Source organism: Xenopus laevis, chromosome 1L (assembly GCF_017654675.1).
Source record: "Xenopus laevis strain J_2021 chromosome 1L, Xenopus_laevis_v10.1, whole genome shotgun sequence".
Taxonomy (NCBI): domain Eukaryota; kingdom Metazoa; phylum Chordata; class Amphibia; order Anura; family Pipidae; genus Xenopus; species Xenopus laevis.
In genome coordinates this window covers 128,235,169-128,257,330 of record NC_054371.1, presented here as the reverse complement: position 1 = coordinate 128,257,330, position 22,162 = coordinate 128,235,169, and the positions used below count along the sequence as shown (strand labels likewise).

Sequence of the window (22,162 nt, the reverse complement as noted above, 5' to 3'; positions counted from 1 at the left end):
CTCAAAAATGTATATGCTAGAATAATGTTTCTCTACTAAAAGCCTCATGAATTATGACTTGCTTTCTATATTTTGAATATTCTTGCATGGTTACATATGTTAATATCAGCTATTCCCATCCATGTAATTAACTGAAATAAAATTACTAGTGCTATTCACATGAAGCTTTCATGGCCCTAAAGACAAAAAAATGTTATCTGCCTTGAGGTTATAACCCACACGAAAATCAAATTATATACAGAGAAATCAAGTGCCTAAAACTTCTTGTAATGATTACATGAATATATTATCTGACTGACCTGCCTCTGCAGTTGTATCAGTACCATTGGGGAATCCCACTATCACTTGTTAAACACTAGTCTGCGCAGTAGTCCAAAGGCTAGTACACTCTGGGACAGGTTCAAAAGTTTAATCTTGAACATTATTAATACTATGTGAAGCTCATTGTCTAACTTTATATTAACCCTTTTAAATCCATCACTGGCAATCCAGTAAAATGTCCTATTGAATAAAAGCAGTTGTAGCTCTTAAAATAAATATGCTAGATTCTATGAGACTACAAAAAAAACTTTACTGGCCCTATTTTTTAAGAACCCATAACACCAAAAAATAAAAAGGTTTAATTTTCTTAGAAATGTAATACAGTCACTCTGTTCTCTAAAAATTGTGTTATAATTGCATTATTGTAATTACGAAAAAACAATAGGTAACCACAAACAAAAATAAAAAAATTGTGCTATTAATTTCCAATTAAGTGGTACAATTTCAATAATTTCAATACCACAGAAACACAAAAACTACCCAGCTGTAAGCCATCACAGATGTAATTGCATGCTCCAGTAACCAGCAATAGCAGTGCCCAACCCTGGCATCATCCACAAACAGAACTACTGAATTCTGGCTGCCTACCAACTAGAATTTGAGGAAAACCTGTGACGTTGAAGTTGCCATGCTACAATAAAGAGCTGCATTCCCTAATGGAGTAGTGTAGTGTGAGTCCTGCCCTATGCCCTCGTCTTCTCGTGACAAGGTCTTGTGACATTATGGTATTCTAATTTACTACTACTATGATATCTTGCAAATTATACCTTCTCGCTCCTGCTGAAGACATCCGTTTAATTCTTGTATAGTTACTTTGTCTGCAGATGCCTGCACCTTGATTTGATCTAGTTCCTCTTCTAAGTTCATTCTGCAAAATAAAGTTTTAAATTATAATAATAGCATTAAAAAGCAAAACTATGTATGAACCAAATCTACAACATATAGTAACCAAACAGATGTATTCTTATATATATACAGTTGACCAGTAAATGTTGCTAATTGATAGGCTGCCAAGGTTTAATCAACCTGGTGCAAACTTTAAAGCTTTGATTTTATTAAAATAATAAGAATTAGATCATAAAATCAAAGATCATGTATGAAATCAGTGTACCAGACAAGTTAACAAATCAAATGCAAAAACAGGAGTAGAGGGGGACCCATTTATTAAGAGTTCATAAGGTGAACACCAAGAGGACAGTTGCACCTCCTTAATTTTGTACACTTTAGCCACTAATCCTCTGAAAGAATGGGTCCTCTGTCATTACCCTGTGATAGTCAGTAATGACAGGTAAATTATCTATTTAAGTTCCATTATTTAACATTTTAATAATGTGCAGGTGTGTACAAGTGTGGCTTTGTTTACAAATGTTTACAAATTAAAACAAAATAATAATACAATTATGATAAATAAATTGATAAAATTATGTTGAACAGCCCCTTTAAGTATAGCTAGGACATGTTCCTGATTCTGCTTAAAAATGTTCCCCTTTACCAGTCATGGCAAGTAAATAGAAACTTGTTCTATGACTAGTAGAAACATTTATTTTTCAAGGCAAAGATTATATAATGCAGTGTTTGGGGGAATTCTATGAAAGGTTGTAATCATTCTAAAACATCCATAATTATCAACAGAATTTATTAATGTACGGATTCAGAATCAACAGAAAAGATAAACTCTGGAAAGTATGGTGGCACTTCTAGGAAAGAGGATATTACCAATATTGGCCGCTTCTATGGGATTCAAGATCCTACACAAGTTGTTCTATTGGCTGAATTCTGAATTAATTCTGAAGACTTGGACAATAACAAACATGGATTTTTTCAACAGTTATTGAGTTTGTTCAAACTGGCCAATTGAACAGATGTGGCTGTTGAACAGACGCTTCTATTGCATGGATTTCATCACTGTGTCAAAAGCGAAGGTCCTGAACAATTCACAGATCAAACTTTGTAATTTTTGTCAATGGGGCAGCTTTGTTAATCAACCACTAATAATACCTCAAAATTATCTAAAAAACAAAAAACCCACTGAACTACATCCTATGTGTAATATATCTAAGTTTATATTAATATACAGAATATCTTAACTTTGTGCCAACAGTGAACCTACTCTTCTGCGAAACATCCTTAGAGGATTTGCCTATAGGGAATTTGACAGTTTGAAGTAAAAAGAAGTTTTGGGGGTGGGTATTTATGCAAACACTGCAGGTGGGCTATTTAAACATCAAGACAATGCTTCTTCACAAACATTAACAAAAGCCCATAATACCCTAAAGTAGCTGCAGGAAATATTCACAGTATGGTCTCTGAAAATATGCAAAATATAATTCACTACGGACCTAGACAATAGAGATTCATTACCTCTAATATCTATTAACAATCTAGATGAAACAGAAATCAGTATGTAAAAATATATTATACTTCATTAAATTCAAAGTCTGCAATCATGCCTGTAGTGGTCACACTCGGCAGGGCACTGGTTTTTAAGTTGAGCAGTGATTTATCCTATTGATAATGGATAAATCGTAATTAATATACTTATGCAAACACTTTACTTGTTCCTAATGTATAAATGCCTTAAAGGGCCACTATACCCATTATTTTGTCTCTATTTGAATAACGTCAATATTTTATTTAGTTTTTTCTTTATACAGGCAGACATTGTGCCTGTCATCAGTGCTGATAGAGGAAGGAGCGGATGGGAGTGCATGGCTTATCTTCGCCTGTGTATTAAACGCATCGAAAAAAAGCCAATCGACTGCTGGTGTACCACTAGCCTTAAGGTGGCCATAGAAGTATTACTACCACTGGTTCTTTTTCAAAACAGACCTGTTAGAGTTGAATGGTCAGGTAGAAACAATAGAATTCTATCTGTAGCCGACAATTTAGCACTAACAGTGGGCGATGTTAAAAAAAAAAAAATCAACATTTTTGGCTAGCCCAATTGGCGAGTCGACCGATATCCAAGTCTTCTGCCGATATCAGTTGGCTCATCTCCTGCCATACACGCAACGAATACTGTACGAAGATATGACTTATCATATCATATGGCCACCTTTAGGATAGCACATTTATGCTTGTCTTACATTCCTTGTCTATTGATTGCCCACAATATTTCATGTCTCCTTCTACAGCCCCATGTAAGAACATAAACCTACATGAAGCACAGCAACACTAGAAACTAAGTTTGCTCAAAGCATATACAATAAAACAGTGCCATCATTAGTGCTTGACGGTAATACATATAGAATAGTACCGTTTTACACTACAGTATTATTTTAAAGGGGCCATAAATCCAAACAGAAATCTAAGCATCTTTCCAATAGACATTAATGCAGTACAAGTTATTTGTAAGATGTAAGTGCTATTGAAAGCAGTATTTGTTTGCCCCATGTTATATTCTTCATCTGAATCTTTCCACTTTCAAATAGGAGTCACTGACCCCATCTATAAAAACAAATGCTCTGTAAGGTTACCAATGCTGAAACTGCACATTGCACAGTTGCTGAATAAAAAGCTAAATAACTCTAAAACCACAGATGATAAAAGCAGAAAAACAATTGCAAATGGTCTCAGAATATCACGCTCTATTTCATACAAAAAGTAACTTTTTAAGGTGAATAACCTCTTAGATATCTATGAAAGAAGGTTGATGTGAATTATTTGTTGGTAAGTAGAAAACACAATATTTATGTTGCTTGTCTTGTCAGTACTCATGTCCGCATCCACTTCACTCATTGAGTATTTTCCCTGATATTTTCAATAACATTTAAAAAACTATGAAAATGATTGAATCGCTCATGCACAAGTAAAAATTAATTATCAGGTTCTTGGAGCTGGAAAAAAAAATTAATTTTTTTTAGAAAACCACGAGAAATGACTTATATAAATAATGTCACCAGAAATATGTTATAGTCTAAATCATCCTGCAGCTTTAGGTGACAATCTATGCCTAGCAATACAAGCTGTTCCTTCTGATACAGAGATCACATGCCTACACCTGTGGTTTGTCCTTCAGATATTGACATTTTAACATCCTTTTTAACGAAAAGATGCATCATGTCATGCCACATGGTCTATCAGAAAAATAAAGACTATGCCAAAATGTACCCATGTAGCTTCAATAATATGTTTGTATGTGAAGGAAATACATAATAAGAGATGTGTTTTAGTGTTGAAATCTATTAGCTCTTTTTTTCTTTTTAAGGCACTGAAACAATCAAAAGATCATGTGAAGGCCACTCTTTATTGCTTATGTTTGTAGGAGTACCTAAATAAACATCTGCTGAATAACTGCAGCATGAGTCATTAATTATTTTCCCTCTAATCCGAAAAGTAATTGTAGGTTATAAAAAGGTTCTGCAAAGAAATTTGGTTAGGAAAACAAAACAGCAATGTTAATTAGAAACATAGTTAGCTAGCAGATACAGGCAAATTATTTCCCATTACAGTTCTATAGAATAAAAGAAGGGCTTCCTCAATTTTCCAGACAGATCTTAAAACCCTCCGACTCATGAAAGATCAAAGCAGTGAATGCCATGTTTTCTCTAGTATGAGTTTTCTCCACTAACTTTTCCTCTGACTGCAACTATGAGAGCTCTGTGATGGGGATAAGCACTGAGCCCTAGGGACTGGTGGTACGCGGCAAGAAAGAAAGCAACTCCCTTGTGCTTTTTGCAGGTCACTACCAAGGACCATGTTAGCAGAGCCATAGCAGACCCTTAACAGGCAGCTCTGCTGGTAGCAGTAATTAGCTTGGACAGATCTGGCTCCAAGAGTAGCAGCGAAGCAACATCATAATGAGCTCAGCTGGGATTAGCAGGACAGGGCAGGGAACCAAGAGAGCTGAGGCATTCTGCATTGCGTATGTATCAGGGAGATCAAACGAGGATGGCTGCTTAGGTTATCCCCTCACCACCTCGTTCCAGAAATGAAGCAAGGCAGTGTGTAAAATACAGGCTAATGAAGAGCGACACCTCCAACAGATGAGAGCCACATTAATTAACACAATCCCTGCAATGTGCTCTACCATTTCAGCTATTGTGGACAAAGCTGCACGCCACTGATAGAAGCATATTGTTTCCTGCTTCAGCTTATACTATGATTAGGACTGAATGTTTAATGCAGAGCTCTTCAGCACATTCCAATATCAGCTGAACTTTAAGTCAGACGCACAAAGTGCTTGATATCTGATAAGAAACAATATGTATTAAAAACAAAATTAAGTGTATGTAAAGTCTTAAAGTTAGTGAACCTGTAGACAGGCGAAGAGAAATTCAAACACTGGCTGCTTTCTGTTTTCTACACATTTGATATTAACTTAACAGCTTCAGACATCATTAAACATGTTGGGAAAAGAGCAAGTATTTATTACTCTCACTATGGGGCAAATTCACTAAAGGGCGAATTTTCGCCAGCGAACGAATGACCACACTTTGCGCCACTTTGTTAGAAGAAATTTCGCTACCACTACGCTAATTCACTAAAATGTGAATTTGCGTCTGGGCAGTTGAAAGCTGGCAAAGTTTCGCTAGCGTTAATTCGTCAGCACGAGCATTTCATAGCAAACTTTCGCTTAAGTTCATTTCTGCCTAGCAAAACTTCGTTAGTATTCTTACGCTTCGGTCAATTTGAATAAGATGGGTACATAAAGGTCGTGTAGACGTCTTTATTCGAGATGTTGGTGCAAATGCTTGAAGTGACCACTTTTTATTACAAATCTCCAAGGAAGCAAAATAAAAATATAATAGATCTTCTAATGCCCTAAACATGATCCCACCCTAAAACAAATGTGGCATGCCCCTCAAATGGTTGGAAAAGAAATGTTAACAGATAAATCTTTAAAGGGGTTGTTCACCTTCCAAACACTTTTTTCAATCCAGTTGTTTTTGGATTGTTCCCCAGAAATAAATACTTTTTTCAATTGCTTTGCATTATTTATTTTTTACTATTTTTCTAAAATCTAAGTTTAAAGTTTAATGTCCCTGGTGTTTGAGTCTGGCAGCTCAGTAATTCAGACGCAGGCTCTAAACTGTTACAATTTTGCAACATTTAGTTGCTACATTTCTCAGCAGCATTTCTGGAGTATTAGCAACTATTGTATCAATTCCAACAGGAAACCCAGGGACTAAATGTATCAATTTAAAACAGTTTACAGGGTTGGCAACCCCCTCCCAGAGCTGCTTCAGAAGGTGTAAATAACACTTTAAAAACTGTCACACAAAGAAAATAGAAATTGATTGGAAAGAGTTGTTATTTCTGGTGATCTATCTGAAAACAACTAGTTGTTTGTAAGTGAACAACTGCTTTAATAGTTAGGACTTTTGCAGCAAAGCGCAATCCCACTTTAAAAAATGAAAAAACTGCAGTGTTTTTTTTAACAACTTTTATGAGTTTCTGGGATACTGGATATGATGTCACTAACATAAGATTGAGGAAGATGTAGCTTCATTTTATCGGTTCACCTGGTCCAAGGTGGTCGAAGGAAACTATGGCGATAGGGCGCAAAACTGTTCTAACAATGGTCTCTTTCGCTAGAGAATTGTTGCCTACGCTCTTGGTGGATGCGATTTCTGGTGAATTTATGCTAGTGACGGCCACTTCGCCCTTTAGTAAACCTGCCCCATTGTATATATTTACAGGTATGGGACCTGTTATCCAGAATATGCCGGCCCTGGGGTTTTCCGGATAATGGATCTTTCTGTAATTTGGATCTTCATGTCTTATTTCTACTAGAAAACCATGTAAACATGAAATAAACCCAATAGGCTGTTTTTACTTTGAATGATTATATCTTAGTTTGAATCAAGTACAAGCTATTGTTTTATTATTACAGAGAAATCCATTTTTAAAAATTTGGATTATTTGGATAAAATGGAGTCTATGGGAGACAGACTTTCCATAATTAAGAGCTTTCTGGATAACAGGTTTCTGGATAACCGATCCCATACATGTATTGCTGAAATTGCAAACTAGATAGCTGCTGAATAAAAGGTGAAATAACTTAAAAAATACAAATAATAAAACATGAAAAACAATTGCAAATGGTCTCAGAATATTACTCCCTACATCACACTGAAAGTTAACTCAAAGCTGAACAACCCCTTTAATGAGATCACTGAGTGTTTGTCAAAGTCAACCCAAACTAAAATAACTCAGAAATAACTTACTTTTCAACAAGAAGTTTTTTGTGTTGCCTCTTAAAGTGAGCAAGCTCATTCCACACTGCATCAGAGTCTTCATGCCGAAGTTGCCATGGATCTGCACGCTGGCTTCGTTTTTTATTTTCTTTTCTGCTTGAGTTCGGAAAAGGCAACAAACAAAAGGAACTTGACTAAATAACAAAGTAACCTCTGACTGTGGAATTGTGTGTGTTAAACAAAGCTTGACAAATTTATTATCAGAAGACTGTCCTGCTTAGAAAAATGTGACCATTTTCTTGAAATCAATAATGTGCCAAAAGAACCAACAAATAAGTGTTTAATGTCCACATTTATGCATGTCATTGACAGATCTAACATTGGTTAGATAGTGATAGTAAACCCGGCATACAACTTTAATTAGCATAACACATGGCAAAGGACCAGTCACAAGTTTTGCCATTAAAATTTTCCATTTTTACAGCATATCAAATTTTTTGCCAAAACTCATTTCTATCAAACGTCTCAAAAATGTCCTTCCATTATGTTTTCATCAAAAAGGGCTTTTAGCAGGCAAACACCATACTATTTTATGGGCTCTAAACTTGAGTCTAACTCAAATTCTATGTGAAATGTTTTCATATATTATTATATTATTAGAAACAAATGATAAATGGAATATATTTCCCACTGGCAATTATTTTTTTTTCTGATGAAAATAAGGGACTTTTCTCTGTCCTTTAAAAGTTTTTAAAAATTTCCATCAGTAAAAACACCGGCACATCTTTATTTCAGAAAAATACAGGCTGGGTCAGGAAGATCTTACTATAGTTTTTTAAAGTATTTACAAATAGAACATTTAGGTTTTCATGTGACTTTTTAACATAATTAATTTAGTAACAGTAAAAATTATAATCAGTATTTTAGTATAATTACATAATGCAATTTTATCATACTTTTCTTTATTATACAGTGAACAAAGTACCCCCTCTTGTAAAAATATAAGGATATTATAAGTTACAGAGGAGTTATATGATCATATAAAAACAAGAGCTCGTGGAACTCCGAGGTGACTTCTAATATACTCATATTTTGCAACAGGGGGTACTTTGTTTATTATAATACACAAGTTTCAGTGAGTCATGTGACAAATGACATCACTAAGCTTCAATCATAACCAGTAACATCATTAAGCACTGTTTCTAAGTAATATATAGGATATTCATAGCTCTTTTGTATTATATTTTACAATAGAGGGTACTTTATTCACTGTATAAGGATATTATAAGTTACCAAGGAGTTCCATGACCATATAAAAGCACAGGGCTGAAGGTCATGGAACTCTGAGGGGACACTATCCTCATATTTTGCAACAGGGGGTACAAGTTTCAGTGAGTCATGAGACAAAAATGACATCACTAAGTTCCACTTATAACAGATGCCCGTTTATAAGGATATCATTTACAGGATATTCATGGCTGTCGTGTATTATAGGATTATCATAGGATAACAGGCAACATGCTACTTTACCAAACACGGTCATCATTTGAACATACCTGGTATAGTCCTCTTCACATTGCTCTATTTGTTGTTTTAATGCCCTATAAGTACTTTGCAATGTCAGTAGCCTCTCTCTTCGCCTTTCATGAGCTTTTCGGATTTCAGCATTTTCCTGTACCTAGAAGTAATTTATAAATGTAATTAATGCATGTTACGCTGTGTTGTCTGTTGTTTAACTCTGATTACATGTACAAATACACTTTTAGGATGAGCTTAAAGGTGGCTTCTTTATGGTATGGGAAAGGTAAATATTCATATCACAAATGAAAATAGTCATTGCAAAGCAAGCATATATGGCAATACAGAACCAAATACAGAACCAAAAAGCTAACTAACACAACAATACACTATACAATGCTAATTGGTAATTCATTTAGATTCCCATCACAGGACAGTTCAAAAAACAGTCCATTCTGCATATGAATATAATAATGATCCCCGCCACATTAACTTTTATGACAGGCCAATCCAATTGTATAATTGATGATCTGTAGTGATAGCTGAGCTTAGCGTCTCAACAACTGCCCAAATCACACTGATCATAGGTGTAACATACTGAAAAGATGGCCAATCAAAATCCAAGATGAGGAGATCCTATATACATCTTAAAAGCATGGATTATTACTGTTGTAGGGATGCTGAAACTCTAGACTGATGCCTAACGTTCACTGTATAATATACAGCATTTCAAGCCATATTCATTTTAGGGTTTAGTTCTCCTTTAAGTGTCACTATGTTATTTTTCATATCTGTTAAATTTTGACTGGCAAATAATGGTTCCAATGCCAGCTCTTTTCCTTTTAGCAAAACATTTTAATCAATGCCAAAGAAATAGAAAGTAAATTAGTTCTAAAGAAATAAATGCTTCACAGACTTCTACATTCTCACATTACAGGGACAATATATCCTTGTCATAAGTATGTTTTGCATTAACTTTAATAAAATGCTCAGCAGAACATATTGGCATAGATAATTAAGAACAGGGATCATTAATCATCTGCATATTTGTGTTTATCCATATAGGTAGAGACAGTCATGATTGCTCTGGCACAGTAACATTAACAACATACTCTGATGAAAAGTGGCCTCCAGAGGTAAAACTATTAAAGGGGATTAGCTGAGCTGAAATCATGGTATTCGCATTCTAGAAAACACTAAAAATAGATAATGGAAAGGTGCTCAAAGGAGTACTCTGAGCAAGTTTAAATTAATGTTCTACTTGGGTTTTGATCTTAGTAATTTTTGAAAGACATGTGGCAGTTTGGACAATTTTAGTCATACTTCTGGACTGATCAGATCATGTATGCACAAGTTGGGGTGCATTTAGACTAATAATCATGCAATACTCCTGGAATGAGGTTGATTGTTCCTGATGGAAACTCCAAATCACTGGGAGGTTCCAATATGTTAAGTCATCCCCCCCAGTGACTACTCAATTTTTTCCTCCAGACTGGTACTCCTTTTAGCGGAACTAATAGAACAACACAGAGGTGATCCAGGTCGAATAGGCTGGACTACCATATGGGTCACCCTGTGTACAGCAACTTTTATTTAAAAATAAAAGAGTAAAACAAAACAAGTTTTGTTCTCTTCAACAACTAGGAAACACAGATTCACTGGGAGGTGCCAATATGTTAGTCATCCCAATTTTATCCTCCATGCTCCTTTTAGGAAAAAAATCAATTGCATTGGAGGAAAAAAAAACAAGCACAGTGCCACCATCTAAATTACCTTTCCCAGATATTAATATTCAGACTGAAACTTGTGTATACCTTCTGGTATTACTCTACTATGCATAGGGAAATATCTCTTTGTTGGAACCCAAGGAAAAGGGTAAGGAAAATACCAGTAAAGCCAAAAGTCTTTTAACCAGCGGAGCAGTTGAGCACTATTTATTGAAAAAGGTTTCCTTGTGCTTTAATACAAGAAAATGATTATTGTAATTTTTCTGAATTTTAATTTTCCTTAACTACTGTACTTTTAATGTGTACTCTATCATCAGACCTTTAGCACGTGGATGAAGCACAACATATCTTAAGTGCATACCAAGCTTGAAATCTTTCTAAACACTGCTTTCATTCCCGTTATCTAATTATTCAGAATTTATTTATATGATATTTTAAATAACATGATGTAGACCTTAACTAAAAATTAGAAATTTTCTGTCAAGTACTGGCACAATCAATATGTTCAATACAGGCTGAAGTGGAGGAAAAGAAGTTAAACAAGAGAGTATACTGGCATACCGAAAGATGGCATCACAAGGTGGCCTGTAGAAACTGTATCACTAGAAGCCAATGCATGAAATGTGTTAATGTTTTAAAACAAGGACCATATCATTGTATTTATACATACTCTGCACTACAGTAGCTTTTCTTTTCACAATTATCATCTTTACAGCAGCGGAGGCTACTATCTATACAGGATCTAGCAGAGCATAAGTTATATGGCACAAGATGAGAGGGATTTTCATCAACTCTACTTGTCAATATCAAGATGTCAAGATGTGCAGCAATGCCCCAGGTGTTTTGGTCACATCTACTAATAGTCCTGATCAAACAATCTACTATGCCATAGCCTAGAGGGCTCACTTTGCACAGCAAGGTATTTAGAACACAATGGTTTTGAAGTGGTAGCTAACCTTGAATTTAACTTTTTGCATGATGCTGACAATGGCATTCTAAGACAATATACAATCGATCTTCATTTTATATATATTTTGTGGGTTTTTGAATTACTTAACATTTTGCTCTCTAGCTATCCAGCCTGAAATTTGCACAGTTATATCGCTTTTAGGGCCTAAGTTACCTAGAAAACAAGAGGTGGTTTGAATTTAAGGCTAGCAGTGAGCCAAACAGCATTTTAAATTTCATATTGGAGAGAGGAGAGAAAATTTAGTAATAAAGACCAACTGCAAACTGTAGTAAAATATTACTATTAGGCTATGCTAAAAATTATTTTTGAAGTAAACTACTAGTTAAGAGTTGAGTGCAAAATTTAAGGTTAAATATGGCCAAGCAGGATAGAAATGATACAAAACAGTGCCAGTAATACAAAGAATGGTTTTATCGGCACATACTGGAGATATATAAAACTGAAAATTCTGCTTATGATACCGCCTATGTCAGTGGTTTTTTCTTACTTCCCTTTGTCCCAGCAATTGTTGAAGGCCCTCTTAGCAAATGAGTTTACATATAGTCTAAAACCCTGCTGTATCAGTCATGGTTCCAGGGGGAAAAAGTTAAAAAATGGCTGTATTTTAGCAGAACCTTGAATTTAGGCTTGGTCCTTACAGAACCTTTCTGTACAACATACATAGTAAAGTACATTGTAAAACTGGACTATAATTTAAGCTTTACACTTTTGTTGAGTCTGCAACTTAACAGGCTCCCTCTAGGGACAATATCTTGCTTATAACAGATGTGCTTTTCTGCAGTATTATAGCTAGAGGCAGAACTGCCTAAGCCAGGAAAACATAACCTTATGGGTTCCCAAGCCATTTAGGGTGCGTTTGAATGATCCCCTTTAATATACTGAAATGCCTTTTATCTGTTTAAGAAAGCCTAGTTTAATAGGTTGATGAAGGTTATTACATCACTCATTCATCCGGATCAGACAGGCTTTATGCCTCACAAGACCACGGCCATTAATTTGAGAAGATTGTTTACACATATTCAACTAGCCACTCAACATCAATCCAGTGGAGCGGTTGCCTCGCTGGATATAACCAAGGCATTTGACTCAGTCAGTTGTCAATACCTATGGCAGGCACTTGAGAAATTTGGGTTTGGACCGAACTTTATCTCATGGATAAAACTGTTATATAAGAACCCCACAGCACAGATCCGAGTAAACAACACTTTATCGGGGGTATTCAACTTGGGCAGAGGCACTAGGCAGGGCTGCCCCTTATCACCTCTGTTATTTGCCCTAGCTATTGAGCCGCTGGCAGCAAGTCTAAGACGAACTCCCTTGGTAAAAGGTATATCAATTGGTAGAATAGATGAAAAAGTGGCTTTATATGCAGATGATGTACTACTGTTCCTTGCAGATGCTGGTCCTTCTTTGAGGGCAGCACTAGAAGTGTTAGTAAGATTTGGTGCAATAAGTGGCCTACATGTGAATAAGAACAAATCGATATTATTTCCCCTGGGGAATCAGGTTGTTAGGGAAGAGACCTCGACACTCACTGTAGTGACTAAATTCCGCTACTTGGGTATCATTATTACATCAGACACCTCCTTATATGTAGCTGAAAATTTGGAACCCATCCTAACAAGGTTCAAAACGGCAATTCCACACTGGATTAAACTACCACTAACTGTGTGGGGTAGAGTCAATCTATTCAAAATGCTGTATTTACCTAGATTCCTGTACCCGTTATGGAACTCACCTCTCTATATCACTAACCTTTTCTTTAAAAAAATCAATAGTGATCTAATCTCCTTCATATGGGCCAACAAGACTGCTAGAATGTCATGGTCTACTCTAACTGCTCCTACAGACAAAGGAGGGCTCGCCCTGCCCCATTTGCAGCATTATTATTTTGCCTCCCAATTATCCTACATTCACAACTGGTTTAACCCAGATGACAGTAACTCTTTAACTGCTGTACATGCCTCAATTCTGGGATCTCTGGAGGCTATACGTAACTCTCCCTATAGGCGACTGTGTGACCTCCCTCAGTTACCAGGAGTAATTACTACCCCCATTAAAGTATGGGCACGGCTACGACCAAAAGTGGGAACCCCGATACGTAATGTTTCTGGCAAAACTCCTCTTTGGAGAAATTGTAACTTGCCCCACCTGAAGGATCTATCAGACTTTAGTTACTGGCCACAAATGGGTATAAGACACATTGAGGATTTGATTGTAGAGGATAGCTTTGTCTCCCTGGAGCAATTGAACGCCAAACTGAATCGTCAAGATATACAATTCTTTCGATACTTTCAACTGAGACATGCATTTCAGGCACAGTTCAGTTCTTTTCAAATTACACTCAAATTGCTGGAGTGGGAAGCCAGACTTTGGACTCCAGACCCCAGCAAGCTGCTATCTCAGCTCTACAATATAATTCAATCCTCTGAATTTCCCCCATTCAACAAAGCCAAACAAAAATGGCAGTCACTTATTCCTTCTCTAGAGGAGGACCAATGGGAAGAGGCTATAGATAACCTATACCCCTGTTTAATTTCACTCAGAGACAGAATGATTCAATTTAAAATGATTCACCAAATTTATATTACCCCATTGCGACTAAAAGCCATGGGTAGACTAGACGGAGCCACCTGTGTAAAATGTGGCAGGGATGAAGCTGGTTTCCTCCATTTGATATGGGACTGTCCTCGAGTAGCAGAATACTGGGCAGAAGTCATACAATACGCCAATGTCTTCCTCTCCTTCCCAGGAATCAAGTCCCCGGAGTTTTGCCTATTAGGTGTCATAGATGAGGTAGTGCCCTTACAGAAATCCAGAGCACTTCTGAGGTCGATCCTTTTCTACGCGAAAAAACTAGTAATTATGAAATGGATGAGCCCTAACCCTCCCTCACTGCAGCAATGGATTGACTTGATCAATGGTACATTACCCTTAATTATGCTGACGTACAATGCTAGGGGAACACCTGGGAAATTTGGGAAAATATGGGACCCTTGGCTAAGCGTCAACCCCCATGCATCCCTTCCGGATGATTGATTTATGAGAAGTACTCTGCCGTAGTTATGGTTATTGGCTATTTATTTCTTCAAATAATCGCTATACATATAAGTACTTGTAACCGGAGCTGAATAAGTATAAAGCATATATGTACTGTTTATTGCTTGTTTTTTTTGTTTAAAATGCAAAATAAAAACCTTTTTAAAAAAAAAGAAAGCCTAGTTTATACTGACTGATACTTCACAACTGCAATAACTGTTGAACAGCGTTGTCTTTCCATGCCTTTTGTGCTGACCAATACTAAGCACGTGCTGCATGGCAAGTAACAATGTAGGCTGTTATAAAGCATAAATTAATTTGGCTATTAAACACCTACTTTTAAGTGGTTTTAAGGTGCAAAAGACACTGATCCCACAATATGCCTTATCCTACCACTGCTTTCAATACGCTGATCAAAGTGGAATACCAGGATAACCAATGAGTATAAGTATTAGCAAGCCTAGACTGCATAGTCTTGCCATTATGTTTTATATATTTTTTATGTATTTCTTTTTTATGAATGTTTTAATCAGGGGACCTACATTAAGTTATGTATTCAGCTTTGAGACCCACAAAATAGAAATAAGCCAACAGTCATGTATGTTGTTTCGATTACCTATTATTAGTACTTATATAGTAGCTGGAAATTTGACTGTATTCAGGGGGAGCAAGTAACCCACCCTAAATTTGGACCAAAATGCTTCTGATTGGTCCATTCCCAATTACTATCGCTTTTGAATTGGCAGTTGAATACATGTTTGCGATTGGTCCTTTTTCATTTAAATATGACTGCATAGTTCAGTGTTTGTTCAGCCTATGACTAAGTGCCCCTGAGGCACGAAACGTGTTAGGCTTGCTGTGATGTTTTTTGCTTAAATAAAATACTTTTTTACTACATCTATCTACTGGTATGTACCAGTCCTTCATTAGCTATATGCATGTTTGTAAAGCAGTTGTTTTTGTAATTGTTCTAAACATTTTTCAACTTCAATAAATACAGCACCAAATACTTGAATGCCCTATAAAAAATATAGCAGTTAGAGTCGACCATCTAATTTCAGTTGAAGAAGTTGAGTCAGATGAACAATACATAACTGAATAAGCATGTTATACTGATAATCATAGAAAAAAATAAGCGTGTTTTGTTTCAGATTAAAGTAAACCCCTACAGCCTAAGCTTTATTCCACAATTTCTATTCAATTCGTGAAAGTGCCTTCAGCTTAATTAGAGAACTACATTTTCCATCCTTAAATCTGCAGGCTTTACACAGGTAGACCAAGGTTTATAGAGCTTTCACCTTAATCTGGAGTGCTTTCTCTAAATGCTCAATTCTCTTTTCTGCTATCTTAAGCTTCTTTAACTCTTCTGACTCTTTGGAAAATCCTTTTGGGGACAGAGACCTTGAACGTTTCGCAGGTTGCGCCTGGAGAATAAAACAAGGACATGGTTGAAGGAGTTGAACATTGGATTATGAAAGACATGCAAAATTAAAGAACAAGTAATTGAGAATACTAATAATGAATTATAAAAAAAATTCTGCCTGGAATACTAGAGAAATAACAAGCAGAATTACCACAGTGCTACTGCTAAAGGTTTCTCTGTGACTCGTTAATGAGAATATTCATTTACATTTACATTGTTTCTTTCAGAATAATGATGTCCCATTAGGGAAGACTAAAGGGTTATAGACTCAGGAATGCAAGAAACCTCATTACAAAGGAGGGGATAGAGGATGGTCTAATTGCTCTATAAGGGTCCAAGGTTACACTTGATAGGACAACCGGAAACAAGAGGGAAAGGCTTTTTTCCCTTTGAAATGGTTTAACACACTGTGAAGTAGAAGGAACAATATGCTTGAGGAATATAAATACAACAGACAGTACATCTTATACAGTAATGACCATATGGTCATTAACTATAATGTTGCTAACAAGAGAAAAGAATATGTGTTTCCATTATGTACAGCTTTGTATAACAATCTGTTAAGAGAAGTATAAAAAGTAAGGTTATTAAAAAGCGAATACGTTGATTTTTTCCTTGCACAATTTATACTTATGTGCAAGCAACGAAAGCAACAACCATGCAAACATAAATAAATGATATCTCCTGTCTACTAGTTGTACTTGCTATACTATAGTTAGATGTTTGCCGTCCTTTAACACCTGCACAGCTTCGAAAGGCATCACACTAGGATCCATCACAAGAACACAAGTGTTACAAATATAGACCAGTGAATTCAAACCACCATAGCCTAATATCTATATACAATATATGCACAGGCATACAAAATCATTTCTCCTTACGCTGCCATATACATTCATTAAAAAAAAAAAGGACAAATAAATAGCACATTTATGTCACACAAAGTATTAGTATGCATCTCTCAAATACCCTAAAGCCTGAAATGACAGCTGAACTGATTTACACATTAAGGCTTTGCTTTTTTCAAAATTATGAAGTCAAACCTTTTATTTGGGTACACATACTTGTAAACCGATGGATTTTGGCCATGTAGAAAACCTCCATTACTGAAAATAATCCTTTAGGTCAACTGCATGAATGAACAATTTTGGATCTGCAGTGTCACAAACAGATTGGGATTTTCACATGCAAATAACGCTCATTACAGATAAGCTCATTATACAGTTTGTAAAAACGTGCTGATTACTACAGAAAATCTGGCCTGCTGATGTCATTCCAAAGCTAAATATGGTCACCACTGGCCTACAATTTATTTGACCAAGTATCAAGTCAACAAAGCATCATTTATACTGCAACAAAAAAAACATGACTTTATGCATGTAAAAACGATATCTTTGCTCACAATAAAAGAATAACTATAACGGAGAATTTCACAAATGTGTGCAAACATGCACCCCAACAGGCCCATTAGATTACATTAGGACAAAAAAAGGTGCTATGGTTGCATCAGCACGACAGGCAATGCACTATTTATTTTGTTTGTGGATATATATTAATATCCAATGTTGCAATGTAAAATATGTTCAAGAAAATGTATAGCATTATAATATATCTGCATTAAAGGGATACTGTTTTATTTCCAAAACACATCAGTTAATAGTGCTGCTCCAGCAGAATTATGCTCTAAAATCCGTTTCTAAAAAAAGCAAACTGATTTTTTACATTTAATTTTGAAATCTGACATGGGGCTAGACATATTGTCAGTTTCCCAGCTGCCCCATGTCATGTAACTTGCGCTCTGATAAACTTCAGTCACTCTTTACTGCTGTACTGCAAGTTGGAGTGATATCACCCCCTACCTTTCCCCCACCAGCCTAACAACAGAACAATGAGAAGGCACCCAGATAGTAGCTCCCTAACACAATATAACTAGATAAGAACAACACTCAATAGTAAAATCCAGGTCCCATTGAGACATTGAGTAGGAGAAACAACAGCCTGCCAGAAAGCAGTTCCATCCTAAAGTGCTGGCTCTTTCTGAAAGCACAAGACCAGGCAAAATGACTTGAGATGACTGCCTACACACCAATATTACAACTAAAAATAAATACACTTGTTGGTTATTTCAAATTAAATTTTATACGGTGGATTGAATTATTTGCAGTGTAAATAGTGTAATTTAGAAATAAAAACTACATACAAAAAATCATGACAGAATCCCTTTAACTACACCCTTCAGGTTGATGGAAGAGGACCCATAATTTACCTATTGGGATGCAGGAGAAGGGGGTAGGCCAACGAGAATACCTTTATAGTCGCCTGCTGCACAGCCAAGAACCATGATGCAGTTGCCACTCAACTAGATGATGGGCAACAATGCATTCCCTAAACCACACAGGTCCCCAGATTTCCACAATATGCAAATACCTGGACATATGGCAGCCATAACAGAATCCTCTAGGGCCATTTTGAAATCTTTCTTGCAGTGTTTTAATATTCCAATATACAATCCCATGTGGCCCAAACCCTAGGGTAGATCGAGGTTTATGAGCTGCTTTCTTACTCAGGAAATGTAACCACAGGCACTAGCATCAGAAGCCACTAAATAGTTAACATGTAATTGTTCAAAGCGTGATATCTGGTAAGAAATTAAGCAGTTTTACAGAAAATTACCTCAATATTTTATAGTCATTGCCATGGAGCAAAAAGATATAACAAGCCTTTGGCAAATGATTTAAGAGGTTGCAAAAATTATGAGCAAAGTAGTGTGTTATTAAAAAAGTTAGTTCTTGAAATCCTTGTGGGAAAAATGTGTTGATTCGAATAACCTCAATTTGACACAAATGCACTAGACAATAAAGGTTTCCTACCTCATGCTTTCTCCCAGCCCTCAGGATGCTGCTCTCAAGTGCATCGGCACCACAATTATTTACTTGAGTTAACTGAAGGTCTGTTGTTTTAAGCTTGTCCTGTAGAAATTTGATTTCTGATTTCTGAGAAGCTATTATGAGTTCCAATTCTACCAAGGATGGATGTTCACAGTCCTAGAAAGGTAATTAAAAACAAAAAGGCAATATACTAAAAATAAAACTGCTTGAACTGCTCCCAGAATTTCTCGAAAGTCCCATTATTTGCTAAATATTTTACATACTGTAAGAAGGAATAATGTTCACTGTGGCATTTCTACTTGGCATGCTACACCTCATATAACAAGTGGAACAGTTAAAGTATTCATTTATAACACTTGTGCAGTTCACTTAACAGGACTCAAAGACAAAACTGAATATAATGACACATTCCAGGAAAAAAAAAATCTTGTAGTTCAACATACTACATTGTACTGCCAATGCACCCAACAGCAGGTCATAAATGAGCAAGATATGATATATTCAGTTCTTGTTTTGCTACGTACTTACAGGATTTAACACATTCAGCAAGAAAATTGACTCGCTCTTCTATTAACAAAGATTTTATATTATATTTTAAATGAGACTCTGTGGGTTCATATTAGTAGTCACGTTTAGGGGCAGATTTATCAAAGGTCGAGGTGAATTTTCGAATGAAAAAATTTGAATTTCTAGCTATTTTTTGTGTACTTCGACTAGGGAATCTATTTGGATTTGAAAAAAAAATTGTAAATGTATTGCGTACTGTCTCTTTAAAAATTCGACTTTGGCCATTCACCTTCTAAAACCTACCGAATTGCTGTTTTAGCCTATGGGGGACCTCCTAGAAACTACTTGGAGTCAATTGGTGGACTATGAAAAATCTAAATTTTTTTGGGGAAAAACTTAGAATCGAATTCGATTGAATGCGCTATTCCTTCAATTCATACGATTCGAAAGTCGGGTGAATGCGGTCCTATTCCGACCTTAATTTGGTCTTTTGGAATTCAAATTTCAACGTTTTTTCAATTCGAAATTCGACCCTTGATAAATAGGCCACTTAGTGTGCAGCTATTTATCCCACACACAACGTTACAACTTTATTAGATGATTTGTGGAATAAATTAGAACTCTGTTACTCTCTTCAGATCACTTTGCACTCACTTCAATGCAGTGATCAACATGTTGCATTTGACATGAACCTTAAATGTTGTCATTTGGATGTAGGCTTTTTACTTACATTTTATATTCATAGTTGCATGTCCCGAAATTAAATAATAACATAGTAGGTTAGGTCGAAAAAAATTCACACATCCATCAAGTTCAAACTTTGAACCTAATTTCAACCTGTCTAACTGCTTGTTGATCCAGAGGAAGGCAAAAAAAAAAAAACCCATCTGAAGCCTCTCCATTTTGCCTTAGAGGGGGAAAATTCCTTCCTGACTCGGACTAGTCCCTGGATCAACTACTATGAACTATCTTCCATAATCCTGTATTCCCTCACTTACTAAAAAGCCATTCAACCCCTTTTTAAAGCTTTCTAATGTATCAGCATGTACAACTGATTCGGGGAGAGAATTCCACATGAGAAACAGAACGGAGTTTTCTGCAATACTTAAGCTAGTTTCTCTCTTCTTGATTAAAGGTTCTGGCTATCAAATAGGAATCTGATAAAGTTATAGTTATACGGCTAGATATAAGTTTTTGTAACAGCAGCTTATACCTTTTTACCGGCTCTTTGATTTATGATTCCCTTTTGTTTATAAGTTACTACATGACATATATTAAAGATCTGACTGTAGCACTAGACGGTTAAAGTAAGCTTACAACATACAACTTAGTATCAAAAGGCAACAGTCATTACAGTCTTATATGAACATTATCCTAGTCCTGCCTAACTTGACAGAGCTATATGAATAAATAAGGATGAGGATGATAGTTCTCCAAAACGGATAACTCTCCAAAATCTTCCTGTGTAGAGCCACATCATTCCAGTCTTAAATTACAGCACAGCACATATACTGGGCTGTTGTATTTTGGCTAAGCTGGGTCAACATAGAAATAAGGCATGCTCATATTAAATTAAAGTAACTTTTAATCCAAATAAGTACATGGTCACCACATACGCCTGCTTACACATTTTCTTGCAATTAAGCTGAATCACAGCGAGTAATGTAATTTACCAGAGCAAAATGTTTGACAGCTCCTACATTAATTAAGGATGTCTGCAGAGGGCAGTAGCCATTAATTCCCTATGCAGGAAGACTTGCTTATCAGAAGCCTCCTGCAAAGGGTATGCGACTATTTTATAATAACTGCATTGCACTGGACAGGTGAAATAGTGCCAATAAACACAGTGCAGAAACCCTTGCATCAGTATTTGTATGTCTCTCTCAGTAATTTAGGAGGCTTGGCTGCAGCAGCAGCTATCATGCAATGTTATGGTTGGTACAGTTTAATTCCAGAGCACTGACATATGGAAGCTTCTGTGTAAAGAGGCCTGCTTGATAGGGAATGGTTTTCTTTGCTATAGTTTACCTTTGAAATATGGGAGAAAAACAGACAAAGTAAAAATAATTTTTTTTGTCATAAACCTATCATTTGGCACCACCCACTATGAAAAGTAGAGTGACTTCAAGTTCCGGAGTCCATCAATTCATAATGGAACAAGGTGAGGTTTCAGAAAGCAGGAAGAAGTATGTCCCCAGAGTGGTGGAGTAAAGCAAAAACATGCTATATGATCCTTCAAGCGAGTCGCAGGGTGGAACGCAGAGTTGTGATCACCAACAAGGAGCATACAAACTGAAAGCCCGTACTAGGATGGCTTTCCGTGCACATGCTCCATCTTGGTGATAGCAGCAGTGGAGACTCACAGCATGACGGCAGTCACTAACCTGCTGCATTTTGCCCAAAGGTACAGGGAAAGGGGGCACAGATCAGGAGTCTGATGTAGCCTGTTCAGGTGCTCAGTTTATAAAAGGCTTTACTTCTCACCTAAAATATTGTGACTATAGGTGTGGGAAAGCATACCTGCTCTATAATGCACATTATGCGCAAAACACGTTTCACTCTTTATGTGTCTTTACTTAGTGATCACATATTTTGCAATATATCTGATGGCAGAAAGCATCTTGTTCTCT

The 22,162-nt window shown here is 36.3% G+C and overlaps 1 protein-coding gene across 5 annotated transcripts in view; it reads right to left on the bottom strand.

The window, feature by feature from the left end:
* Window positions 1–22,162, bottom strand: part of cntln.L (centlein L homeolog) — a 135,528-nt gene that overhangs the window by 61,105 nt on the left and 52,261 nt on the right. For 4 of the 5 annotated variants that reach the window (XM_018257347.2, XM_018257356.2, XM_018257324.2 and 1 more), the window contains exons 10-14: window positions 19,008–19,181; window positions 16,013–16,138; window positions 9,017–9,138; window positions 7,491–7,616; window positions 1,089–1,189 (exon numbers count right to left, since the gene is read on the bottom strand). In XM_018257347.2, coding sequence (XP_018112836.1) covers window positions 1,089–1,189; window positions 7,491–7,616; window positions 9,017–9,138; window positions 16,013–16,138; window positions 19,008–19,181 — 649 coding nt within the window. The remainder of the gene's footprint in view (window positions 1–1,088; window positions 1,190–7,490; window positions 7,617–9,016; window positions 9,139–16,012; window positions 16,139–19,007; window positions 19,182–22,162) is intronic. The other variant, XM_018257332.2, reaches the window with a different exon arrangement.